The sequence below is a fragment of the Babylonia areolata genome, chromosome 9, assembly GCF_041734735.1.
Source record: "Babylonia areolata isolate BAREFJ2019XMU chromosome 9, ASM4173473v1, whole genome shotgun sequence".
Classification (NCBI taxonomy): Eukaryota; Metazoa; Mollusca; class Gastropoda; order Neogastropoda; family Buccinidae; genus Babylonia; species Babylonia areolata.
Window position 1 is genome coordinate 23,401,745 of NC_134884.1, and position 22,361 is coordinate 23,424,105.

A 22,361-nucleotide genomic window follows, 5' to 3' on the forward strand; every position below is an offset into this window, starting at 1 on the left:
CTGTCCATTAAGTCACTACATGTGTCATTAATAGATATGAAAAAAAACCCCGTCTTTCCAAAGAATGTTCAAGGGAGACCAAATCTGCCACCACGAATCCTGCTATTTATTTGTAAGGTGTGTGACACGTATACATAATATACACAACGAAGCGACGTTTATCCGTCTATCTGTTCGATCTCTGAAAAGAAATATTCGAAAAAGAAGAGCAATTGGCAGCCGAAGTTTAATCTTGAGAGATGAATTTGAAACACACACACACACACACACACACACAAACGAAGAATAACACCAATGTCAACTGAAATACCGGCTAGTATTTTCTAAGGCGGATGCGATAGCCAAAGAGCACAGCTTGTGCATCTGGTTTGGCCAATAATAAGAGGTCTACTTAATGTCACAGAGCAGAGCGACCCCACGCAAGATCCAGTGGTCTGGATGCTGGGTCGTCTTCAGCGTCACGCAGGCAATGTAGGTCAGGTCTGTACGTCGTGGTTTCTTGTACACGGGGCACACGTACAGACGGGCGTCGGTCACTGCCGAGTCTTTGGCGTAGATGTGAATGACGGGCATGATCTCAAAGAGAACTTTGTTCTTGGACTCGATCAGTTTACTGCTGCGACGATCCCAGCCTGCCCCTTCCAGGTACAGCCCGTAGACATAGACGCCTTCTGGAGGGGCATGGTTGACGTCGTCCTTCATTAACTTGGTGGCGTCGTTCTGCATTATGACATTGTCCAGAGCCCACCCCTTGTGCGCACGGGTCACTTCCTATCAAAACACATCATCATAAGGGAGGTCAAATCTTACCAATGAACTGGGATTACAAAGCACACACAAAGACTAAAGTGGTGGTACTATAATGCAAACTCTTGAGAAAATGTTTAGGATGTTTTTCGCCATTTCAAATATAATCAAATTCCACAGACTGCTTCCTGAGAAGTAAACGAGAAGTAAACAAGTGGGAAAGTTCTATGAATGGCCTTGACTTTTAATCGAGGTCATTTGGATAACCATTAAATCTGTTCGTGCTACCTATATTTGTCAAATTTATAACAATGCATCTACAGATGTTTTGAGAAACCATGCCACTTTTTGAATTAAATACAACTTGCGAAGATGAACTAATATAAAACTAAAGTAAACAATTAGTTCATGTATGCTTGACAGTGACATTTTATCACGACGCATTTGTCTAAACATGTTGTTAACACTGTGACCTGCTCCGTCCCAAAGACTAGTAAGAAAGATTCGAGTTTTGAGGATTCTTGGAGACACGACTGTGAGTAGATTTTAATCAAATGACCGTGTGTACATTTTAATTAAAAGTTGGCAAAACAGTATCTGGGTAAACCTTAGAAACAAAATACGTATCTGGTTGTACCCCAATTCCTTCTTTCTCCACCATCGAGTAAGACTATACACAATTATTAAAGAGTGGAGTGCATTCTCTTTAATCGTAATTTAAAGCCAAATCATCTCACGCTCATGTATGCAGTCATCTGCAACCCAGTAAAGCTACTTGCTGTGATTATGTGACACGGAATCTAACGTTTTCCAATCTGAACCAACCACCTCCAAAAAACAACAAAAAAATATATTGATTCTAAATAACAATGTATATCAATCGCAGAGAGTCAAATGAGGAGACCAACTGAGGCTTATGTCTCACCTGTCGCATTGCGGTCAGGAAACCTTGCGGATTGAAGAACCCAGTCATCCAAAATGTCAGGGGACGACCGTTGAAACACCAGGAATTGAACTGAGTATTGCGATCTATCAGCTCTGTGAACCAGAATCCAAGTGTGCTTGAATCCCAGGAGATCTAGTTCATCAAACAGAAACACATTATTTTTAATGAGAACCTTGATCACAACAAATTGCTACCATATCAACAACATATACTGGTTCACAACTGTTCCCGTAACTATTGGTCTTGTTCCCTACTGACATGTCTTTTTATTTATTAACATAAATGTAATCCGACCCACCCCCCTCCCCCATTAATCCTCAGTTATAATATTCTAACAAAGTAGTTAAACCATGTATTTCAGCTGGATTTCGAAAGTTAAACGGATGTTTTTTTTTCTCCATTATGTCTTCCCATCAAACTCCATGTCCATTTAAATGGCAGAATTTTGCTATGCTTGGCAAATGTAAGTGTCAATTAACTTCCACACGAAGCAGAAAAAAATACTAGTTTAACTAAATTGATTAAACGACTGCTGTCAGTCAATCTGCTTTTCGTGGATGATATTGATGACTTTGCAGGGAGTGAAGATGAACTGGCCAGCTTGGTGAACATCGGGACGAAGCGGTTTCTGCATTTGGCAAGAAAATCAGGATGGAAAGATTAAACTCATTACCAACAGCACCCTAGGCATCACTTCAGTCTTCAGACATCAAAGTCAGCGGAACAAGTTCGGTAGTAGTGAAGACATTCAAGTACATTGTCTCTTTCGTGTCGATTAGAGGCTCAGAACCTAAGCTCGTGGCAAGGATTTCACAAACAGCAGCTGCGACAACAAGATTCCAGACAAGAACATCAGTCAACGCGCCAAGATCCACATACTGCGCTCTCTTACCTTGTCAGTCTTCCTCTACGCCTGCGAAACGTGGATGCTCTCAGCAGACATACAAAGAAAGACCCTGACAACAGAATTAGAAATGATATGCTACAGGAAGATCTTGGGCATCAACTACACAGGTCACGTGACAAACGAAGAGGCCCAAAGCAAGATCTAACAAGGACAACAGAACTAGTAAAGACCATTTTGCAAGGGACAGTAAGAGGAAGCCGCAGACGAGGAAGACATGGAAAGAGGTGTGAATGAAATATCCAAGAATAGACAGAAATAAATCTGGCGGAATCCCAGACTGCAGGTGGAGTAGAGTGGTGGCGTTGTCTTCACTGGTGCCCCGACAGCATCAACAGAATTCAAGGGAAAGGTGAAGGTGATGGTGATCCCTCAATCTGTCAATATGTAAGATTAATGTGTATTTTTTTGTGAAAAAAGGGTAAAATAACTGTGGAAACGTTTAATTCGTCTTCACACTTTTTGTGCCCTTCCCGGGAGTGCACTATCATTAACTGGAATCAAAATGTGTGGAAAGACCTGATCTTTTTTCTTTTTTGTGTTAAAGCCGTGAGGATCCATGACTCACATACATAATATATCCTTCTTCTTGTCACTAAACTCTGTGCAGAGTTATTAGGCACCGAATAATTGTTTACAAGATTCCTCCAGGTCTGTCGGTTGTGTGCAAAAGCCTTGGTCTCTGCAAATGGTTTTCCTGTCCATTCTGCAAGTGTTTTTTCCCCTGTCTTACCCTCCACTCCTCCATAGTTCCTTAGAGGTTCGTTTGTAGCAAGGAGGATCTTGTCATGTGGCAACACCAGCCTACCATTTTAACGGATGTCAGCAGATCTTCATAATATCCAATGTGCTGCTTGATAGTTTAGAGCACTTGTTCTCTGGTGATGTGATCCGTGTGTCTTATATGCAACATCTTGCGATAGTCATTTCGATGGCTTGAATCAGCTGTGAGGATCCATACAGGCAACGAAAACAGTGTTATTACATAGACTCTCTTGACAGAAGTGAGCAATAACAAAATAAAAAAAGAAGAAGAAGCAAACAAACAAACAAACTTATTTTATCATGTAAAATACATGTTTTCCTTTACCTAACCAAACAGACTGACAACAATGGCTTAAAGTGCCAGTAATGTTTACCAACCCCTGTCTAGATAGGCAATGATACATGCAGACGACTTATGCAAACACTTCCCCACAAGTGGCAAAACACACAACGGTAAATACCGTGGCCCTGTACCGATCGTAATAGCCCTTTCATGACTACAAAGGTCTGGATATACGGGTACAAGCATACAGACATCGGTACTGGGGGATACGCTATATGATTTAATGATTTTCGTGATAAAAGCTGTCAAAATGTTAAAGCAAATACGTGCCCGATTTTTCTTTGTGTTCTATAACTGCTTCAGAGACAAAATGTCAGAAGCGAGAATTCAAGGACCATGTACTTCTGAGGACGGTAAGCAAAAGAGAATGAAACTGAATCCAACCTGAAAAATTAATGAAGACAATACATCCATGAATGTACATCATCTGTTGCTGGCCACATCTCTTTGGTTCCAGAAATCAGATTTCAGATATCTGCCTTTCACTGCTATCGGACACAAGAGAACAATATATTTTTTTCTCTCAATACCATGATTCGTGAATATTGTCGAAGCTTTGAAAATGTAGAGGCTCTTTGGTATTTCTGGCACAAACATTCTGAAAGGGAAAAGGAAAGAAAAAAAAGCAAAGCAAATAGGTGGTTGTTGTCTGACCTTGAACCAGTTCTTGGGAATGCGGGCATCGTACATACAATCCAGGGCGTCCCTCAGGTTCTCACTCATGATGATGGTGCCGTCAATGGCCAGCTTCAGGTCGATCAGAGTGAGCCGCACCAGTTTGATCACTTTCTGCATGCGGTCAATTTCCTGACGCAGGAAGATGTTCATAGGCTGCAGAGCCCCCATCTTCTGCAGCCGATCCGCCACCTCAAAGGGCACGTAGTCTGGAGGCAGCTTTTCCAGCATGTCGTCAGACATACGGTAGACGACAGACTCACGAGTTTCTCCTCCACCCCCACCAGAGTCCTTGGGCTGGATGTTCAGAACGGTGTCCAGGATCGTTTTGGCCGTCTTGCTCTGGTACCTTCACGTGAAATAGTAAAATCAGCATCAGGCAATTAATTCAGCTCCCCACCACCATATCTAAAAACTACCAAAACAAAAGCAGTCAAGTGGAGAGAGAGAGAGAGAGAGAGAGAGAGAGAGAACGAACGAACGAACGGAAATTTTATTTTTCCAGGGTATTGAGATAAGCATAATGACAAGACTGCTTGTTTCGACAAGAGGGGTCAAAAGTTACATTACAAAGTTAAATTACAACACATATGAAAGAAAATGGCAGGAACAATAATACAGTAATGTACACACAAGTATGAGATTCATGAAAGAAAATGTGAATAACATGGGAGAGAGAGAGAGACGCATATCTTATAACTATTAATAACATCATAAACAATACAGGGAATGGATTATTATGAATTACAGTGTTTTTAAGTTCTTCATGAGATATTCACGAGTAATTTTCTTAAATGCACGTACGTTTTCCATTTCATGAATATCAACAGTAGATAATACTGCATTCCATAAGCAACTCCCAGAATGAATTAGATTATGTTAAAAAATATCGACTCTTGGGAGCGGCACCATAATCTTGGGTAGATGACGGACTGGGTTGGTTACAAATCTAATTCTTAAAGAAGGAGAAGCAGTATCAAATATAATTTTAAACATAAAACTTGTTGTATATAAGTTTCGACTTGTGTATAAGTTTCGACTTCATTGGAATGATATCTAAGTTTGTGTAATCAGTTATTAATAATGATGACGATTTAAGAAGGGTTGATTTTATGGCTCTCCTATGTAGACTCAGAAGTGGCTTAAGAACATTGTCACTAGCTGAATTCCACACAGTTGATGCGTGATTGATATGCGATTCAGTGTAAGCATAGAAGACTAATTTTCTACAATGTAAGTTTAAGAAATGTTTTACTTTAGATACCTGGCATATTTTTTAGGATATAGTTTTGTACAGCGTCATTATCATGATCAGACCAAGAAAGGTTAGTATCTATTGCATATTGTCACACCAAGAATGTTATAACGATCTACTTCTTCAATTACATTACATCATTGTTGACATAAAGAGACTGGGGGAGAGGGGGGGAGATTCTGGCGCTTTTGTCTAGTGGTAGTGATTAGATATTTAGTTTTGTTCGGTTGGATACTCATATGCTTTAACTCCATTTAAGCAGTTGGTCAATACTCTCTTGTAAAGATGAAGTTACTTTATCCGGTCTAGTGTGGTTAGTATGAATGGTGGTGTCATCGGCAAACATCTCACATGATGGTGTTAAGTACAGTGTTAAGTCATTTTTGTATATGCAGAATAGAATTGGCCCCAAAACAGAACCTTGAGGTACACCATATTTAGTAGATGATAACGAGGAATGATACCTATCTGCTGATACTTTTTGTTTTCTTTCGGACAGAAATGATGACAGGAGTTCCAAATCTTTCAAAGAAAATCCATAAGGCTTTAACTTTTTTAACTGGAGTGCATGGTCAACTACATCAAATGCCTTAGCAAAGTCTACAACTAAAACTCCAGTGATTTCGTTATCGTTAATGTTAGTAAACCACTGGTCAATTAGGTTTGTTAGTGCTGTGTGACATGAGTGGTTAGCTCTAAAACCTGACTGATTGGGATGAAAAGGTTTAAAGTGATTAAAATGATTCAAAATGAATCTGTTGATATGAAGTTCCAGAGGTTTTGATAGGACAGGCAAAATGGAAATTGGTCTATAAAATTGGTGAAACTCTGGCGATTTTAAAAGCCTTAGGGAATCAGATTTTAGTTATACATAAATTATACATATAAGTGATTCTGAAATAACAGGGGCTGAACGTTTTAAAACTTTGGAGTCAGTTCCATCCAAACCTTTGGTGCATGTTTGTTTCAAATGTAAAAGAGTATCATACACTTCATACACACTCATTAAAGGGATATCTAATTGAGAGTAACTCGTTTTCGACCAACAAAAGCCCTTAAGGATATCTAAGTTGTTTTCTGTGGATCTGTCTGTTTTTATAGTTGTATCAGCTATGTTACAGAAATGCGTGTTCAGTTGATCTGCAGACATGTCAGTAGGCAGTGTGTTTTGTGTAGGTGTATGTTTATTTCTCAGTTGGTTTATAGCTTTCCAAATGAATTTACTGTCTGCTTTTGATGAAATAAGGTTTTGAAAATATTTCTTTTTTTTTCCAGAACGTTTAAGTCTATTAACTATGTTTCTTTGTTTGTGAAATTCTTCCTTTGTTCCAGTAAAGAGAGAAAGAGAGAGAGAGAGAGAGACAGAGAGAGAGAGAGGGGGGGGGGGGGTGAGAGGGAGAGAGAGAGATTATTTGATCTGTAAACTGAACAGAAGACACTGTTTGGGCTGTGAACAGGAGACACTGTTTGGGCTGTGAACAGAAAAACAGAAGACAGTATTTCGGCTATCAGCAGAGGAATATCTTTGGACTGTGAACAAAAGACACTATTTGGGCTCTATTTTGACTGTCAGCAGAAGACACTATTTGGGCTGCCAGCAGAAGACTATTTGGCTGTCAGCAGAACATACTGTTTGGGCTGTCAATGGAAGATATGGTGTGGCTGTGAATAGAAGACACTATCTGGGCTGTGAACAGAAGACACTATTTGGGCTGTCAGCAGATGACACTGTTTGGGCTGTCAGCAGACGACACCACGTGGGCTGTAAACAGAACAGAAGACACTATTTGGGCTGTCAGCAGTAGACACTACTTGGGCTGTGAGGAGACACTGGGATGTGAACAGAAGAACAGAAGACACTATTTGGGCTGTCAGCAGAACAACAGAAAATAATATTTGGGCTGTCAAAAGAAGAACAGAAGACACTTTTGGGGCTGTCAAAAGAAGAACAGAAGATGATATCTGGGCTATCAACAGAAACATTTTTGGGCTGTCAACAGAAGAACAAAAGACACTATTTGGGATGACAACAGAAGAACAGAAAACACTATTTGGCCTGTGAACAGAAGATACTATTTGGGCTGTCAACAGAAGAACAAAAGACTACTAATTGGGCCGTCAGCAGAACAGAAGGCACTATTTGGGCTGTCAACAGAAGAACAGAAGACACTATTTGGGCTGTTAATAGAAGACACTATTTGGGCTGTGAAAAAGAAGACACTGTTTGGACTGTCAACAAAAGAACGGAAGATACCATTTGGATTGTCAGCAGAAGACGTTGTTTGGGCTGTAAACAGAAGACAATGTTTGGGTTGGAACAGAAAAAGCTAAAACACTATCTGGACTGTGAACAGAATAACAGAAGACACTACCTGGGATATGAAAAGAAGACTATTTGGGCTGTCAACATAAGGACTGTTTGGGCTGTCAACAGAAGAACAGAGGACACTAGTTGGAAAGTTTTGATTGATCACAAAATCAGAGAGAGAGAGAGGGAGAGATCGAACGAATCTTTTTTTTCATGATGGAAGTGGAATAAGCATGCATATGTTTTTCTTTTTACATCCAGCCCGCAGGGCAAAGTGAAATGAAATCAAAATGTTCACAAGATAACAAAAGGTTATAGAAATACATATATGACATTCAAAACACTCAATTGCACAGCAAACATTTACAAGTACATAATCATGACAATAATGTATATAAATATAGTAATGAGAGAGAGACAGAGTGAGCGAGTGAGTGAGAGAGAGAGAGAATGAATGAATGAATGAATGCATTTTATTTCTGAGGACATAAGAGTAAGCAAACAGCTGATTTTTCCAGCCATCGAAACTGAAAAATGTCTAAAGAAAAGGTATGAAGAAGACCATAAGAAATGAGTAAATATTAACAAATTCACAGAAAGACGTGAAAAGAAACAACATTATAACAAGTATCATATTTATAACAAAAAACACGTATTTTATAAAAATGCGGAGAGAGAGAGAGAGAGAGAGAGAGAGAGAGAGAAGCAACAGAAGAAGAGAGGAGATAACATTTATAGAGAAGATGAGATAAAGAGACAGAGTGAGACATGTGGTGAAATACAGTAATATCATACGACATAATACGGTATACTAAGCAGAATTTGCAAATTTTTCCATCAGGTATTCGTGATATATTTTCTTGAACACAGTGAAACTTGTATGAACATTAAAACTAGTTAAAATGTTGTTCCAGAGGCAACCACCAGAGTAAGTGATAATAACTCACAAGATGGTTCAATAAATAGGGGTAAATCGTTAATGTAAATTGAAAATGAAATAGGAACACCGTAACTTAGGGGTAAAATCTGGGATTTGATTCTATCAACTGAAACCATTTGCTTTCTGTCAGACAAAAACGAAGACATTAGTTTTAAAGTGTTGTCAGATAACCCACATGTTTTAAGTTTTTTGATAAGAAGAGTGTGATCAATAACACCGAATGCCTTTGCAAAATCTCTACTTATACATGGGCTAAGTTTCCAGTTGATTTATTTTAGTTGATTTATTATAAAAAATAAAAAAAATAAAAAAAACAACAACAAAAAACGTGACCCAAAATTTACCTATTTTTCTCTACTACAAATTAAACCTTCTAGTCAAACCAACCACCGAAAAGTTAATTTTCTTCCTTAAAATGCTTAAAGAAAATGACCCGAAAGCTTTTAAGAGGCAGCTTCCGTTTAACGAAAAAGTAGAGACCTCGTATTTTTTATACCACTGATCAACTAGATCTATTTTTAGATCTGAGGTTTCAATGTCCGGCTTCGTGGAAGTCTTGTCGCAGAGTTCAACGCATTTTGTGGTTTTGATTCAAATACGGGGGGAAATTAGCAACAACAAAAAAAGAAAAAAAAAAAAAAAAAAAAAGAAATTTGGTGGCTACTAGTAAGTACTTGAATGATAAAATTATGTTTCATAATTTTAGTTAATATCATCGTTTTCTGTTTCCGACAATGAAAGACAACCAAGAACTCCTTCAAAATAGTAGACGAATTTTTCAGTGAGAAGTTCAAATGGTCTTGTTCAGCTTTGTGATCGCACAACATACTAACTCATTTTCTAACTTCTGTTTTATTTCAGAGAGATAAATCTCTCTCTCTCTCTCTCTCTCTCTGTGTTACAGAGAGAGAGAGAGAGAGAGAGAGTATACATCACACACACACACAAAGAGAGAGAGAGAGAGAGAAGAGAGAAAAGAAGAAGAAAAAGAAAACCTAATCAAAATAACACTACCAGGGGTACATTTGATGCTGTATTGTAAGACTGTTGTTTCCTTTCAACCTGTTTATACTCCAGCACTGATACGGAGCATGCATTAGTTCAGCTGGATATCTGTACTTTAGAACTGGTACGATCAGCTGTGCTGATTAATAGTTAATAATGATGTATAAAAAAGAAAACAATTATATAAAGTGAAGCATACATATTGATTTTGAAACACACACACACACACAACACACACACACACACACACACAAATCCTGAAAAATATCTAAAAGGAGAATCATTTTTAGCATTAATGGAGCACATTATCCCCGATCGTTTTTTTAATTTTTTATGATCTTATCAAAAGCTGTCATTTATCAAGATTTACTATTAACATTTGCTGTCTTCTAAGTCTACAGTCTTTCCTGAACCTGAAAATATCTTAAATGTTTATATAAATGTAGATGCAATAGTTTTTGAGTTTCAGTCATTTCAGTAACGCTTTCGGATTTACTGGACAGTTATAAGTACACCTGAGTAAATCTTACGTAATGTCAGCATTGGAGTGTAGCCCAAAGACTTCAGGCGTGTCTGTGTTGGGAAGACTGTTAATGTAGTCGCGGAACTCATCTATTTTCGTGCATGGGGGTATGACGTAGCCCTTGTAGAAGTTGAAGGTAGGAGAGAACATGTTCTCCCCAAACCAGACACGACAGAAGGTGTTGAGGAGACGTTTGTCAAAGTCATCGGTAACACGGCCGCCATACTGGATCTCCCCAAACATGTAGCGCACACAGGTCCAGATCACTCCCTGTCACCACAGTGGTCAACATGCAAAACTGACCTTTCTAACCGCGCCACAGACAGTATCGTTTATCATTTATGTCAGGAAATGTGGATCTCTGCAGGCGTGTGTGTTTGTGTGTGAGGGGGAGGGGGGTATGTGCGTATGCAGTGTGTGTGTGTGTGTGTGTGTGTGTGTGTGTGTGTGTGTGCGTGTGTGCGAGCGCACGCGTGAGTACGTGTGCTTGGTTCTTTTTATGTTCGCCTACTCAAGTGGTATTAGACGAGAGTTTAAAAATCTCTCACTATTGCTCAGGTCATCCATATTACTGAAGGTAGGTTAGCATGTACAGCAAGCAACCGCTGTTTTCAAAATGTTGCATGCTCCTCAGGCTTGCTACCTGCAATGTATACAAAACCTTCACATCGATGAGCAGACGTCGTCCCTACCAAACTATGGAGATGTTTTCTTTGCCCAGGTGAGGATGCTTCTCTCCAGTCAGCAATAAAAAGGAAGTAGTAAGCCCGATGAACATTCCACTGTGCGAAACAGCTGTCACTTTCTGTGCATACTATCCATCCTCTTGCAGGAACAAAATGGCTAACATGAGCAAAAATAAGAGATTTTGTTAAACCCATGCCTTCGCTCATAACCAGATCCCCAGCACAAGTCCTTTCAAAGTTAAAATTTGAACTGACTTTTGATGCTTAGATTTATCGTTCACTCTATTATATCATATCATACATCATCAAGTGAGCCCCTCAGGCTCTCTCTGTCTCTCTGTCTCTGTCTCTCTCTCTATATATATATATAATATATATATGTATGTATGTATACATACACACACACACACACACACACACACATATATATATATATATATATATATACATATATATATATATATATATATGTGTGTGTGTGTGTGTGTGTGTGTGTGTACCAACCGAAACAAGGTTAATGCATAGAACCATTTCGTTGATACATGTTTGCCAAGAACGCAGACTTCGTGACCATGAAATGATGGTTTGAAATGAATGATCGATGCTTGTCAATCAAATTAGTTACCTACATTAAGGTTTAACGTCGACAATCACCTCATGCAATATGGCCGGCAGACAATCATGCCAAAAAAGTCGGGCAGAGGGACCTATTAAGCAGATAACTGATACCACCAAAACCTTAAAATGGGCAGCGCGAATGCCAGTATTGATGTTGGCTGCCTGTGATTTAAACTCACGGCACTTTGACAAAGAGCTCAGTGCTCAACCAGCTGAATATCGATCCGTCAATCGATGTGTTCGCTTGGAACAGATATGAGAGCGATCACTTCCTGATATCTCTAGTGACCGTGAAGTGCAGATAAGTAAACGTTCTGCATTATTCAGTCGTTTTGGATCCAAGATATCAGCTGAACATGAAAAACTAAGAAACAAGGACATCTGTTACCAACAAAACTTGCTACCCCAGAGGATGTCGTCTTCTGAAACTTTCTCTGTTGTTTTTAGAACCCTTCATTGATTCAACGATACAATTTCTAAATAAACTAGAACTCGTCGTCGCTGGTTCGCAACGGATAACTAGAACTTTCGCCATGAAAAATGACGCCATCCACGTATCATCGAAGGTACATAAACGCCGTTAGTGTCCACGCACATCGAACAAGAGCCTGACTACCGCCTTGCACAACTGCTCATCTCACAATGTTACAGGCCACAATTAGACCATTGCTGTAAAACTTCAAGACAAACGCTTCTAAAGACTTTACCTCAATAGCGAAAATAGGTAGGCTGTTAAACTCAACACTACACCCAGCAAGCTGCTTAAAGATATAAACTGCATCAACTGAACAAGCTGATGACTGCAGGAGCTGTCCTTTTGAGAGCGGGCGATACTTATGAAACAGCAGTGTATGGCGATGTCTGTATAGGCCTACTTCTAAAAGGCTGTGTCGTCTTGGACGTTTTGCCATCATCTGGTGTGTGGCACCTGAGTTTGGGCTATGAAGAACCTCACTGGATCTGATTTGTTTAATGTGGGACCTTTTCAAATTTGTTTGTAACAGGTCACAATAGGCATACATCTCAACACAGAAGATAGTAATAACTTCACATATTGGACAACTGAAGGTATGATGCTGTTCGTGTCCATGCGTGCTTGGTTATGTTTGATGGGAGTAACGGTGGTGGAAAGGTATAACTGAAAGGAGAAGAGTGATAAGTTTTTTTGTTTTTGTTGTTGTTGTTGTTGTTGTTTGGAGGGGGGGGGGGGGTTCTGTTTGTTTGGTTTTTTTTTTACATTTGCTTATTCATTTCAGCAAACTTTACACTTTGACATGCAATAACCTACCTTTTTGATATCCATATCATCCAAGTGGTTCTGCACAAACTGAACACTGGCGTTGTAATCAGCAGCATTGAACTCATAGGGAATGTTCCAGCCCAGAGGGCCAAACTTGCGACGTTCCTGAACCACCGTGTGCAGGAATCCCACGCCATACAGCATGGGTTTCCACTGGGGCATGTTGGAGTAGTCCAGGAAATCCTGTGTGATGTTAGCATAGGTTCGTTTCAGGCCTGCCTTCACACCCTGCGGAGGTTCGTTTGTGAACTTGATAGAGATCTGCAATCAGCAAAAGACAGATAACACAACTCTGCAGCCAGCCAATGATCACCGTCACCGAGGTCACACAGTACCAGAATTCCGAAATATCAACAGAAAACAATGACAACAGAAGAGAAGACGTTAGCGTGGGCTGCCTTGGGAGGAGTAGGGGCATTAGTATTGGAGGCATAGCAGACCCAAGCCACTATTTTTGTTTTGATCACTGGGCTACATCTGCACGGGACATTATTTGAAAGCCAGAATCCCCAACCGATGTTTGCTGGTGCACCAGTGAGTTATGAGGTGCATGCAAATAAGATTATATCTTAGAACCCAGTTACAGTTTGCAGAACATGATGACTAAGATTACATTACAAGATATTGAAGACTCACCTGTAATGCCAAATTAACACAGGAACAATCAGGGAATGAATATTAAAACAAACAAAAACAAGAGGCAAGGCTTTCAAGACTCACTCACTTGTGATACACTTTTAAAAAAAGAAAAGAATACAATTAATCGTTAAAATGTATTCTGTTTTTGTTATTATAAAGCTTCGGGTTAAAAAAAAAGAAGAAGAAATAAAAAGGTCTGAGCGCAGATTCGAACCTAGCATGTTCGGGTGGGAAGAAATTATCTTACTCACTAGTGGCACTATTGCGGATCCGTAACTGACGTTCAAAATTTAACACTCAAGCATGCTTTTTTAAGGGCGATAAATCGATTGCGGTTTTCGAAGTGATAACGCTGTTTAGATCATATTATTTTGGTGTATCTCTGGCATTTGAACATTCTTTAAGGGAAATTAAGAATTCTTTAAAGTCAGCGGTAAAGGAGACGTGGCTATCGCCGCAATCACACTGCAACATTTTGCCGTTTTTCTCTAGATCCAGTTACATGTACAAGTTTAGTTATACCCGCTGGGAAAGTATGACACGGTCAATTCACTTTCTCTTTTATGTTCACTCTAGTTAATTGAGTATCCACTTTAAAAGATTCAAGTCAGTAAACACGTCGAGAATGTAGTCTGTGTCACTGTATGTGTTCTGTCAAGAATTTGTATTTCTTTCCATTTAATTGCGAACAAGAAAATCGAAGTCACACCGTCTACTCACTAAGCATCGCCAACGCTACTGCAACTGAGATGCGGTATTATGGTGTTTCCGGAATCGCGGAAATGGCCTCAACGAAATAAACCGTTAATGATACGGGAAACACAGCTTAATTCGGGAGACTTACAAACTCTTACAGGTATGACAGTAAAAAAAAATTTTCCTACGATTCTTAAGCCAAAGTTGGTATTGACGGACAAAGTATTTCCAGAGAAAATGGCAATGTTAAAGTTTACCACACACACACACACACACCCCGAACATCGGGTTGTAACATAGACTCACTTTGTTTACACAAGGGAGTTAAAGAGAGAGAGAAAAAAAAAAGACCTGTGATCCATGTTACCTACAACAAGACATTTCTATTACCATACTGTAGTGACCTTCACCTTTAACATCAACTTCCAGCAGGATCTATTTCTGGCAATAACCAATACCGTACCAGCTTTGATTAAAATTGGATGTGCATGTATTTGCGTCTGTGTGTATTCATCCAATAATACATGATTTTCAGTCAGCTTTTTTTAACATTGAAAACACACAACTTGAAACACTAACCTGCAAAAAGTTGATGGGGAACTTTTTGTGCTCCTCCGTGGTGACCCAGAGACGGAACGTGTCTTTGATAGTTTCTGTTTCCGTGAGGGTGTCCATCACTTCAACAATATAGTCCAGGGACAGGTGACAGTTCTGCAGCAGCATCCACCCCCCTTCCGTAAAGCAGTTAGCCATGAGGCGTCTGGCATGCACCTCCTGCCCCTGCCCCATGGAGATGGAACGGCAGTCTGTGGGAGATTACATCAGTACTTTAATATATCGAGTTAGCTCAATCGTGGTTTTGCTCATCACCAATCAGTGGTTTTTGTCGAACCGAAATTAGTGTGCAGGAAACGGAACGATACCACCTAAAGAAGCCCACACACACTGACATTTCATTGTTTCTGATGCAGCAACTGAATGAAACATGAGAATTGGAAATCTGGCAATGACTGGACAGTACCCAAAGTAAATTTTGCAGATCCGGTAGCAAACGAAATAAAATGTTCATTACCAAGACACAGGGTTTAATCCGAAATACATACACAGTTATGGTTTGAATGCTTTTCTCCGAAATCCGATGCTGCCATACGAAGTATTTCCAGAGAAAGTTAATGTGTTAAAGTTTACGAATGACACCCATGCATACATACATACATGATACATACATACATATATAATCTCCTTTCATATCGTCATGTAACAGACTGGTAAATGCAGTGAACTTCAGGACGCAGCCAAGATTTTTAAGGCTGGCCCAAAGTTCATCTGTTGACCATGTCGAAAGCCTCCATTAGATCAATGGCGATTGCATGAAGGTTCATGTTCTGCTCGAGGCATTTCTCCTGAACATGTCTTACTTCAAAAACGATGTCGGTTTTACAGTGATTCGTGCGGATATATCACTGTAACTCAGGGAGGTTCTTTTCTGAGACTGTTGTAATCAGTCTAATCAGAATGAGCGGTCAAGGATTTTCCAGGCAATGGAAAGTAGAGATACACACAGTCTGCTTTGGAACATCTGTTTTTGAACGAGGCAACCATTGTGGCGTCACGAATGTCAGCTGGCATAACTGGTCAGAACATTGTAGAATACCTTTAAGGCTTCTATGCTACGTGCCTTGTACACCTCTGCATGAAATGATTCTTGCCAGAGGCTTATTCTCAGCTCACCCGTTTGATGGCCTTCCTGACTTCCTCAATGGATGCAGGATCATCAAGTTTTTCAATGCCTGGAAGATGGGGGATTGGGTCAAGTGCAGACTGGTCAACTGAGGATGAGCGATTCAGAAGCTGACTGACGTACTCTCTGTATTTGTCGTTGATGGTAGCTTTGTCCTTGATGAGCGTGACTCCGTCGACAGATAGCATGGAGGCACAGCCAGAATTCGAAGGACCAAAGACTGTCTTGATTGAGCTGTAAAATTGCTTCGATTTGTTTGAGTTAGCGAAGCCTTAATATTTTCAGCTTTCTTCTCCCACCACTGGTCATGCACCTTCTGTATCATTTTCTCTTTGGACTGTGGCTTGGAATCATGACATATTGGGAAAGGAGCCAAGGTTGTTCCGCCATAAATGCTTTGTTCTTCTTGGCAAGCAGGTCCTTTATGACAATGTTGTTCACATCAAACCAGTCTCGTTCTTGTTGTCTCAGTCACCACTTCTCTGATCTGGCTCCATTTCTGTGTCGGGTCTCCAGACAGTGGTCCATTTGCAGACAGCTTCTCATCCGGACTGGACTGGAACTTGTGCATGTAGGAAAATTGTTGGAGTCCGGTAGTGTGGAAGGCAGTGTGTACAAGATTTGGGCGCTTTGGATGGTTTGGAACATACAAACATACATACATACTCACTTACACCAGGTAAGCCAAAATGATATTATTCCACAGACTCAGTTTGTTTACATACATAAGCAAAAGGAAAACCACATAGCGAAGCATCACTGGAATTTTTTTTTTTTTTCAATTCAAGAACCGACTGGGCTGCCTGTGAGCTTCCAAGAAACATCAAGAACTCCAACATTCGGCTGATGGACAGTTTACGTTGCTCAATGAAATCTATTGATGGAAACTTATACGGTTTGAGTTGCAATAATTTGGAAACTACCTGCTTGCGAGGTTTGAGTCACTTCTTTGGGAATAAAAAAAAGTTTGTATCGTTCGTGCATTGATCATAAATTGAGTACAGTAAATATCATGCCATGTTTTATGTTTTTGTGCACATGCCATTTTCTTAAACCACTAATCACTGTATGCGACAACTATTTGAATGTACATATATAAATCCACCATTTTGTGCAAGACAACAGCAGACTACCCAGTCTCATTTCCTTCAGAAAAAGAGCATGAAATGGAATAATACAGATTCTCTCCAAGTACATGCTGTCAAGAACACGTAACGTGAAACGTCTCTAAACACATATTTGCTGAACACGTAAGGTACACACAAAATTTAGGTGAGATCTTTGTCAAAGAACACACTGTCATCAAAATCGCATTGCATATAGACCTTGTTCGTTAGAAAAAAATTAGAGTAATTTGCCCTTGATTAAGCCGGAAAGAGAATTCGTGGGACGTCTCTGAAAGTGAAAGTTGCGAGTTCGTCGATTGTACTTGTGTAAATGCTTCACAATGGGTCTGGGGGAAAACGGGAGGAACGAAGTACTATGTGTGCTGTTCGAACTTCAAAGGAAAAAAGATATCGCAACGAACACCAGCCACGAACCGATTGCAAAGAGTGTGGCGATCTCAGAACCACTTCGTGAACTGAACTGAAGCCAAGGACCGCACCCTCAGTGGCGATGATATTCCTTCACTTTTTACGAACAAGGTCTTCAAAACAAGCACGGTATGTGACATTTTGAATCGAATATTCATTTTTATGTTTCAAAATATATTTGTTTCAATTCAACAGCCAAGCCTAAGAATGTTTTGGGTCTGATTTCTCAAAGAGGGATGATTATACTGTCTTCATTTCTCACACACTTATCTGCCTAATATTTGAATCCCAAAGCACAATTTAACCTTTAAAACGGAGAATTACAGTACACCAGCTGGCCGGTCTTTTTCAACTTCCAGTCACCAATACTGTATCATTCAACTATGTGTGTGTGTGTGTGTGTGTGTGTGTGTGTGTGTGTGTGGTCACATTCTTTGCTGTGATTTTTATTCAGCACAGATATATGCATCTCTGACACATAGTACAAAACTGACTAGTGTACCCCTGAAACAAACACTACAAAGCATTTGCACTATGCAACATTTGTCAGCGCATACTTCTTTCAAGTGGAAATGCTTGCACATTTTCAGAAAGAGCTGTAACAATGATACTGAGACAGTGCGATCCTTGCTACTTCCACAGGCAGTGTGAATGTTTACACACACACACACATAGATAGATAGATAGATAAGGCATAGTTATTGTTGCAAATTTAAACAACTCACTGGCTTGAGATTCTGCACATGCATAACGCAGTGAATAGATCTGACACATTTTGGGGGTTGTATGCAGTTTGACTGAAAATGTGTAACTAAAACAAATGTCATAACATTCAAGCTATAATTATATATTCTTTTCTTCTTTTTTTTGTCACAGCTGTCAGATGTCACTACTACTTCTGCATCAGCAGTGGAAGCTAACGCTGCTGACAGTAAATTGAGTAATTTTTCAAAATTTAACAAATTTGGAAGTGGAAGTATGTAATGATCTGACATCTTTGCTTCCCCCTTTTCACTAATTTGACACTGATGACACAGTGAAAGATGACTTATTAGGGCCTTGAAGACTGTTTTGTCATAAAATTTAGACTGAAGGGGGCTTACAATAGTGGGTGTCAATTTGTAGAGTGTGTGTGTGTTAGCTGAGAGCAGATTGATTCTGAAGGATCATTGGTATTGACAAATTGTGTAACACAGTCAGATTATCATTTGTGTATGAAGATTTTTTTTGTAAGCTTTCTTATTGGGAATTGTGGAGTTTGAATGCTCCTGATATTTTTTTCATGCTGATGTGAACTGTAGCTGTGATTTTTCTTCTCTTTTCTTCTTCTTCTCTTTGAGGGAGAAAGGTGGGGAGGTGCAATATGGCTTCAAATCAGCTGAGATAACACTGATCATGGAAAAAAAATCTAAACTTTGTAAATATAGACACTGCACTTCAATACAGATGTAGATCACACACACACACACACACGCGCGCACACACACACACACGCACAACATCCAAAACTAAATGGTGCTCACATCATAATTAAATCAGATTGTTTAAACAATTATTATTCAGGATTTAGGTATGAATGAATGAAACAACAAAATAAAAGAAAATATCTTATCGAAGTGATTTTCTTCAAGCCTGTTTGTGTTTGACTCAGACCTGTTTACACTGCATTTTGTAAACAGTCCAAATTTGATTAGCAATAAACAAATGAAATATATATTTATGATTTAAAAAGAAAATACAGGAAATAAAAAAAATGGGGGGTGGGGCATGCATATGTAAATAAATGCAAATATTTACACAAAGAATTTACAGCACTACCAGTTTCTAAAAAATGGTAGCAAAGAGAAAGCGGGTATGTATATGTTAATCCTTTGGCCAGTTGTTAGATACAATGAACTTACAGGTTTCCATAAAAGAAATACATATTTTAACCTGGTGAAAGTACAGACATATCCATTTTGGGTAAACAGGTCAGCTGATTGTACCAGACTGGTGGGCCTGAATGTCTGGGAGTCTTGAGAAGACTTATCAATGCATGTCACTTGTAATGATGAATGAGTACTGTACGCACACAGGCATGTGTGCTGCACCATGAGATGAAATCAATCATTCTTTACTTACAGTTAATCATCAATGCAACTGTGATGAAACACACATGAATCAATCTTGATGATTATCATCTTTAATCAAATTCCATGCACAGCTCCACCACTCTTCTCCCCACAATTTCCATGCTAAACTGGACCACTCTTTTCCCCACAGATTTCCATGCTCAACTCCAACACTCTCATCCCCACAATATATATATATATATATATATATATATATATATTTAAAGCTACATCAATTAAAAAAAAGTAATGTGATAGAAAAGCCAGAAAAAGATCAAATTCATTGGAACAGCACTGCCCATTTTTTTCAAGTATGAAATCTGTTTTTAGAACACACACACACACACACACACACACACACACACACACACACACTAATACTATGTAGCAACAATATGAAATGCTGGAATGTATGTAGATTCTGAATGAATGGGTCAGAAACAGGAGCGATACTTTTTTCTTCAGTTGTTAAAAATGTGCGTGAAGTTGATGTCGCTTTGACAGCAGAAATGTCTCTGTGACAGCAGAAACTGACTTGACTTCGGCTTCTTGTTTCTGGTTTCGCGACAATTTAAAATTTTTGTACGACGAACAAGTTCAGCTTTCGTGCCACTTATCAATTGTCCGTTCTTTTTGAAATACTCTTTCGGTTCTCTAAGTTTCATGGAGTCAAGCGCACTTTCAGTTTCAGCGGACAGAGTCACCATGTTGCCTTATCCGGACGTCCCAAGGTGAAGGGGCTTAACTTTTCACTGACTTCCGGTTTCCTAACGAACAAGGTCCATACGCATTTAGATGTTTCTCAAAGAACATGCTGTCAACCAAAACGCATAACGTACATACATTCAAGTGAGACGTCTCTCAACACATATTTGCTGTCAACAACAACACATCTAGGTGAAATGTCCCTCAAAGCACATGCTGTCAACAAGAACACGTAACGTACACACACTCAAGTGAGACGTCTCAAAGCAAATGCTGTCAAAAAACAACAACAAAAAACACACAAAAAAACACCAAAAAAAACATAGTATACACACATTAAGGTAATATGTTTGTCAAAGCACATTCTGTCAACAGGAACATGTAACGTACACACTTTCAGGTGATATGATTGATAAAGCACATGCTGCCAAAAGCACATGCTGACAACAAGAACATGTAGCGTACACATATTCCGGTGATATGTTTCTTAAAGCACATGTTGTCAAAAGAACCTACGTAACGAACAAACATTCAGGTGTGACGTCTCTCGAAGCACGTCAGCAATAACACATAACGTACAAACATTCATGTGAGACGTCTCTCAAAACACAGAATGTCAGCAAGAACACATAACGTTCACACTTTCATGTGAGACGTCTCTAAAACACAGAATGTCAGCAAGAACACACAATGTACAAACATTCCCGTGAGATGTCTCTAAAACACACAATGTCAGCAAGAACACATAACGTTCACACTTTCATGTGAGACGTCTCTAAAACACAGAATGTCAGCAAGAACACATAACGTACAAACAATCATGTGAGACGTCTCTCAAAACACAGAATGTCAGCAAGAACACATAACGTACAAACTATCATGTGAGACGTCTCTCAAAACATAGAATGTCAACAAGAACACATAACGTACAAACTATCATGTGAGACGTCTCTCAAAACACAGAATGTCAACAAGAACACATAACGTACAAACTATCATGTGAGACGTCTCTCAAAACACAGAATGTCAACAAGAACACATAACGTACAAACTATCATGTGAGACGTCTCTCAAAACATATGCTGTCAGCTAGAACACATAACGTACAAAACAAGCATGTATGACGTCTCTCAAAGCACATGCTGTCAACAAGAACAAGTAATGTACATTCATGTGAGACGTCTCTGAAAGCAAATGCTGTCAAAAAACACTCAAATACTAGCATTCATTTGAGACATCTCTCAAAGCACGTGCTATCAATAAGAACATATAACATACAAACATTCATAAGAGACGTCTCTCAAACCACATGCTGACAACGATGACACGGAAAATGTACACATCCAAGTCAACGGGATAGGATCTGAAACCCAAGTACCTAGATGCAGTTTCTTGGCCAGGTTTTCAATGCTGTTGGTGGGGTCAGACCCAAGAGACAGGAGACACACCATTGGGGTGCGTGGCTCACTCTCGTTCGCCATCTTCTCTAGGTCCAGAATTACTCCCTCGGCGTACATCGGGCCCAGAGAATCGGCGATGTACTTTTTAGCCTGGGGCAGGGTGCGGTCAGGACACCACGAGCGGACCAGTAACAGGCGACGGAACACATCCAGAGAGTTGTTGTAGCCTTCCGGGATGACCTCCTCTTCTGGGGCGTCTTTGTCAAACCATTGTTTCCACTGTTTATCATTTCGAGTCACCTGAAAAGAAACATCGTGCTCGGGTTAAAAACAAAGAAAGAAAGGAACAAACAAACAAAAACACACCTGTCCACATTACATAAATGAGAGCGTTATTCTACTCGGGAAAGACAAACTGACAGAGCCCATGAAGAAGTAAAACTATCGAGCTATGAAGAATAGTTTTGCCAGTGTGTGTTTCATATAACATGTTCACAGTGATTCTTCAGGCAATAACTA

At 39.5% G+C, this 22,361-nt stretch overlaps 1 protein-coding gene across 1 annotated transcript in view; it reads right to left on the minus strand.

Annotated features, from left to right (window-relative positions):
* Positions 1-387: 387 nt before the first annotated feature.
* Positions 388-22,361, minus strand: part of LOC143285595 (dynein axonemal heavy chain 5-like) — a 150,008-nt gene continuing 128,034 nt past the window's right edge. The window contains exons 63-69 of the mRNA XM_076592989.1: positions 21,821-22,142; positions 14,930-15,156; positions 13,004-13,276; positions 10,419-10,681; positions 4,360-4,729; positions 1,673-1,825; positions 388-771 (exon numbers count right to left, since the gene is read on the minus strand). Of these exons, the coding sequence (XP_076449104.1) occupies positions 388-771; positions 1,673-1,825; positions 4,360-4,729; positions 10,419-10,681; positions 13,004-13,276; positions 14,930-15,156; positions 21,821-22,142 (1,992 nt within the window). The remainder of the gene's footprint in view (positions 772-1,672; positions 1,826-4,359; positions 4,730-10,418; positions 10,682-13,003; positions 13,277-14,929; positions 15,157-21,820; positions 22,143-22,361) is intronic.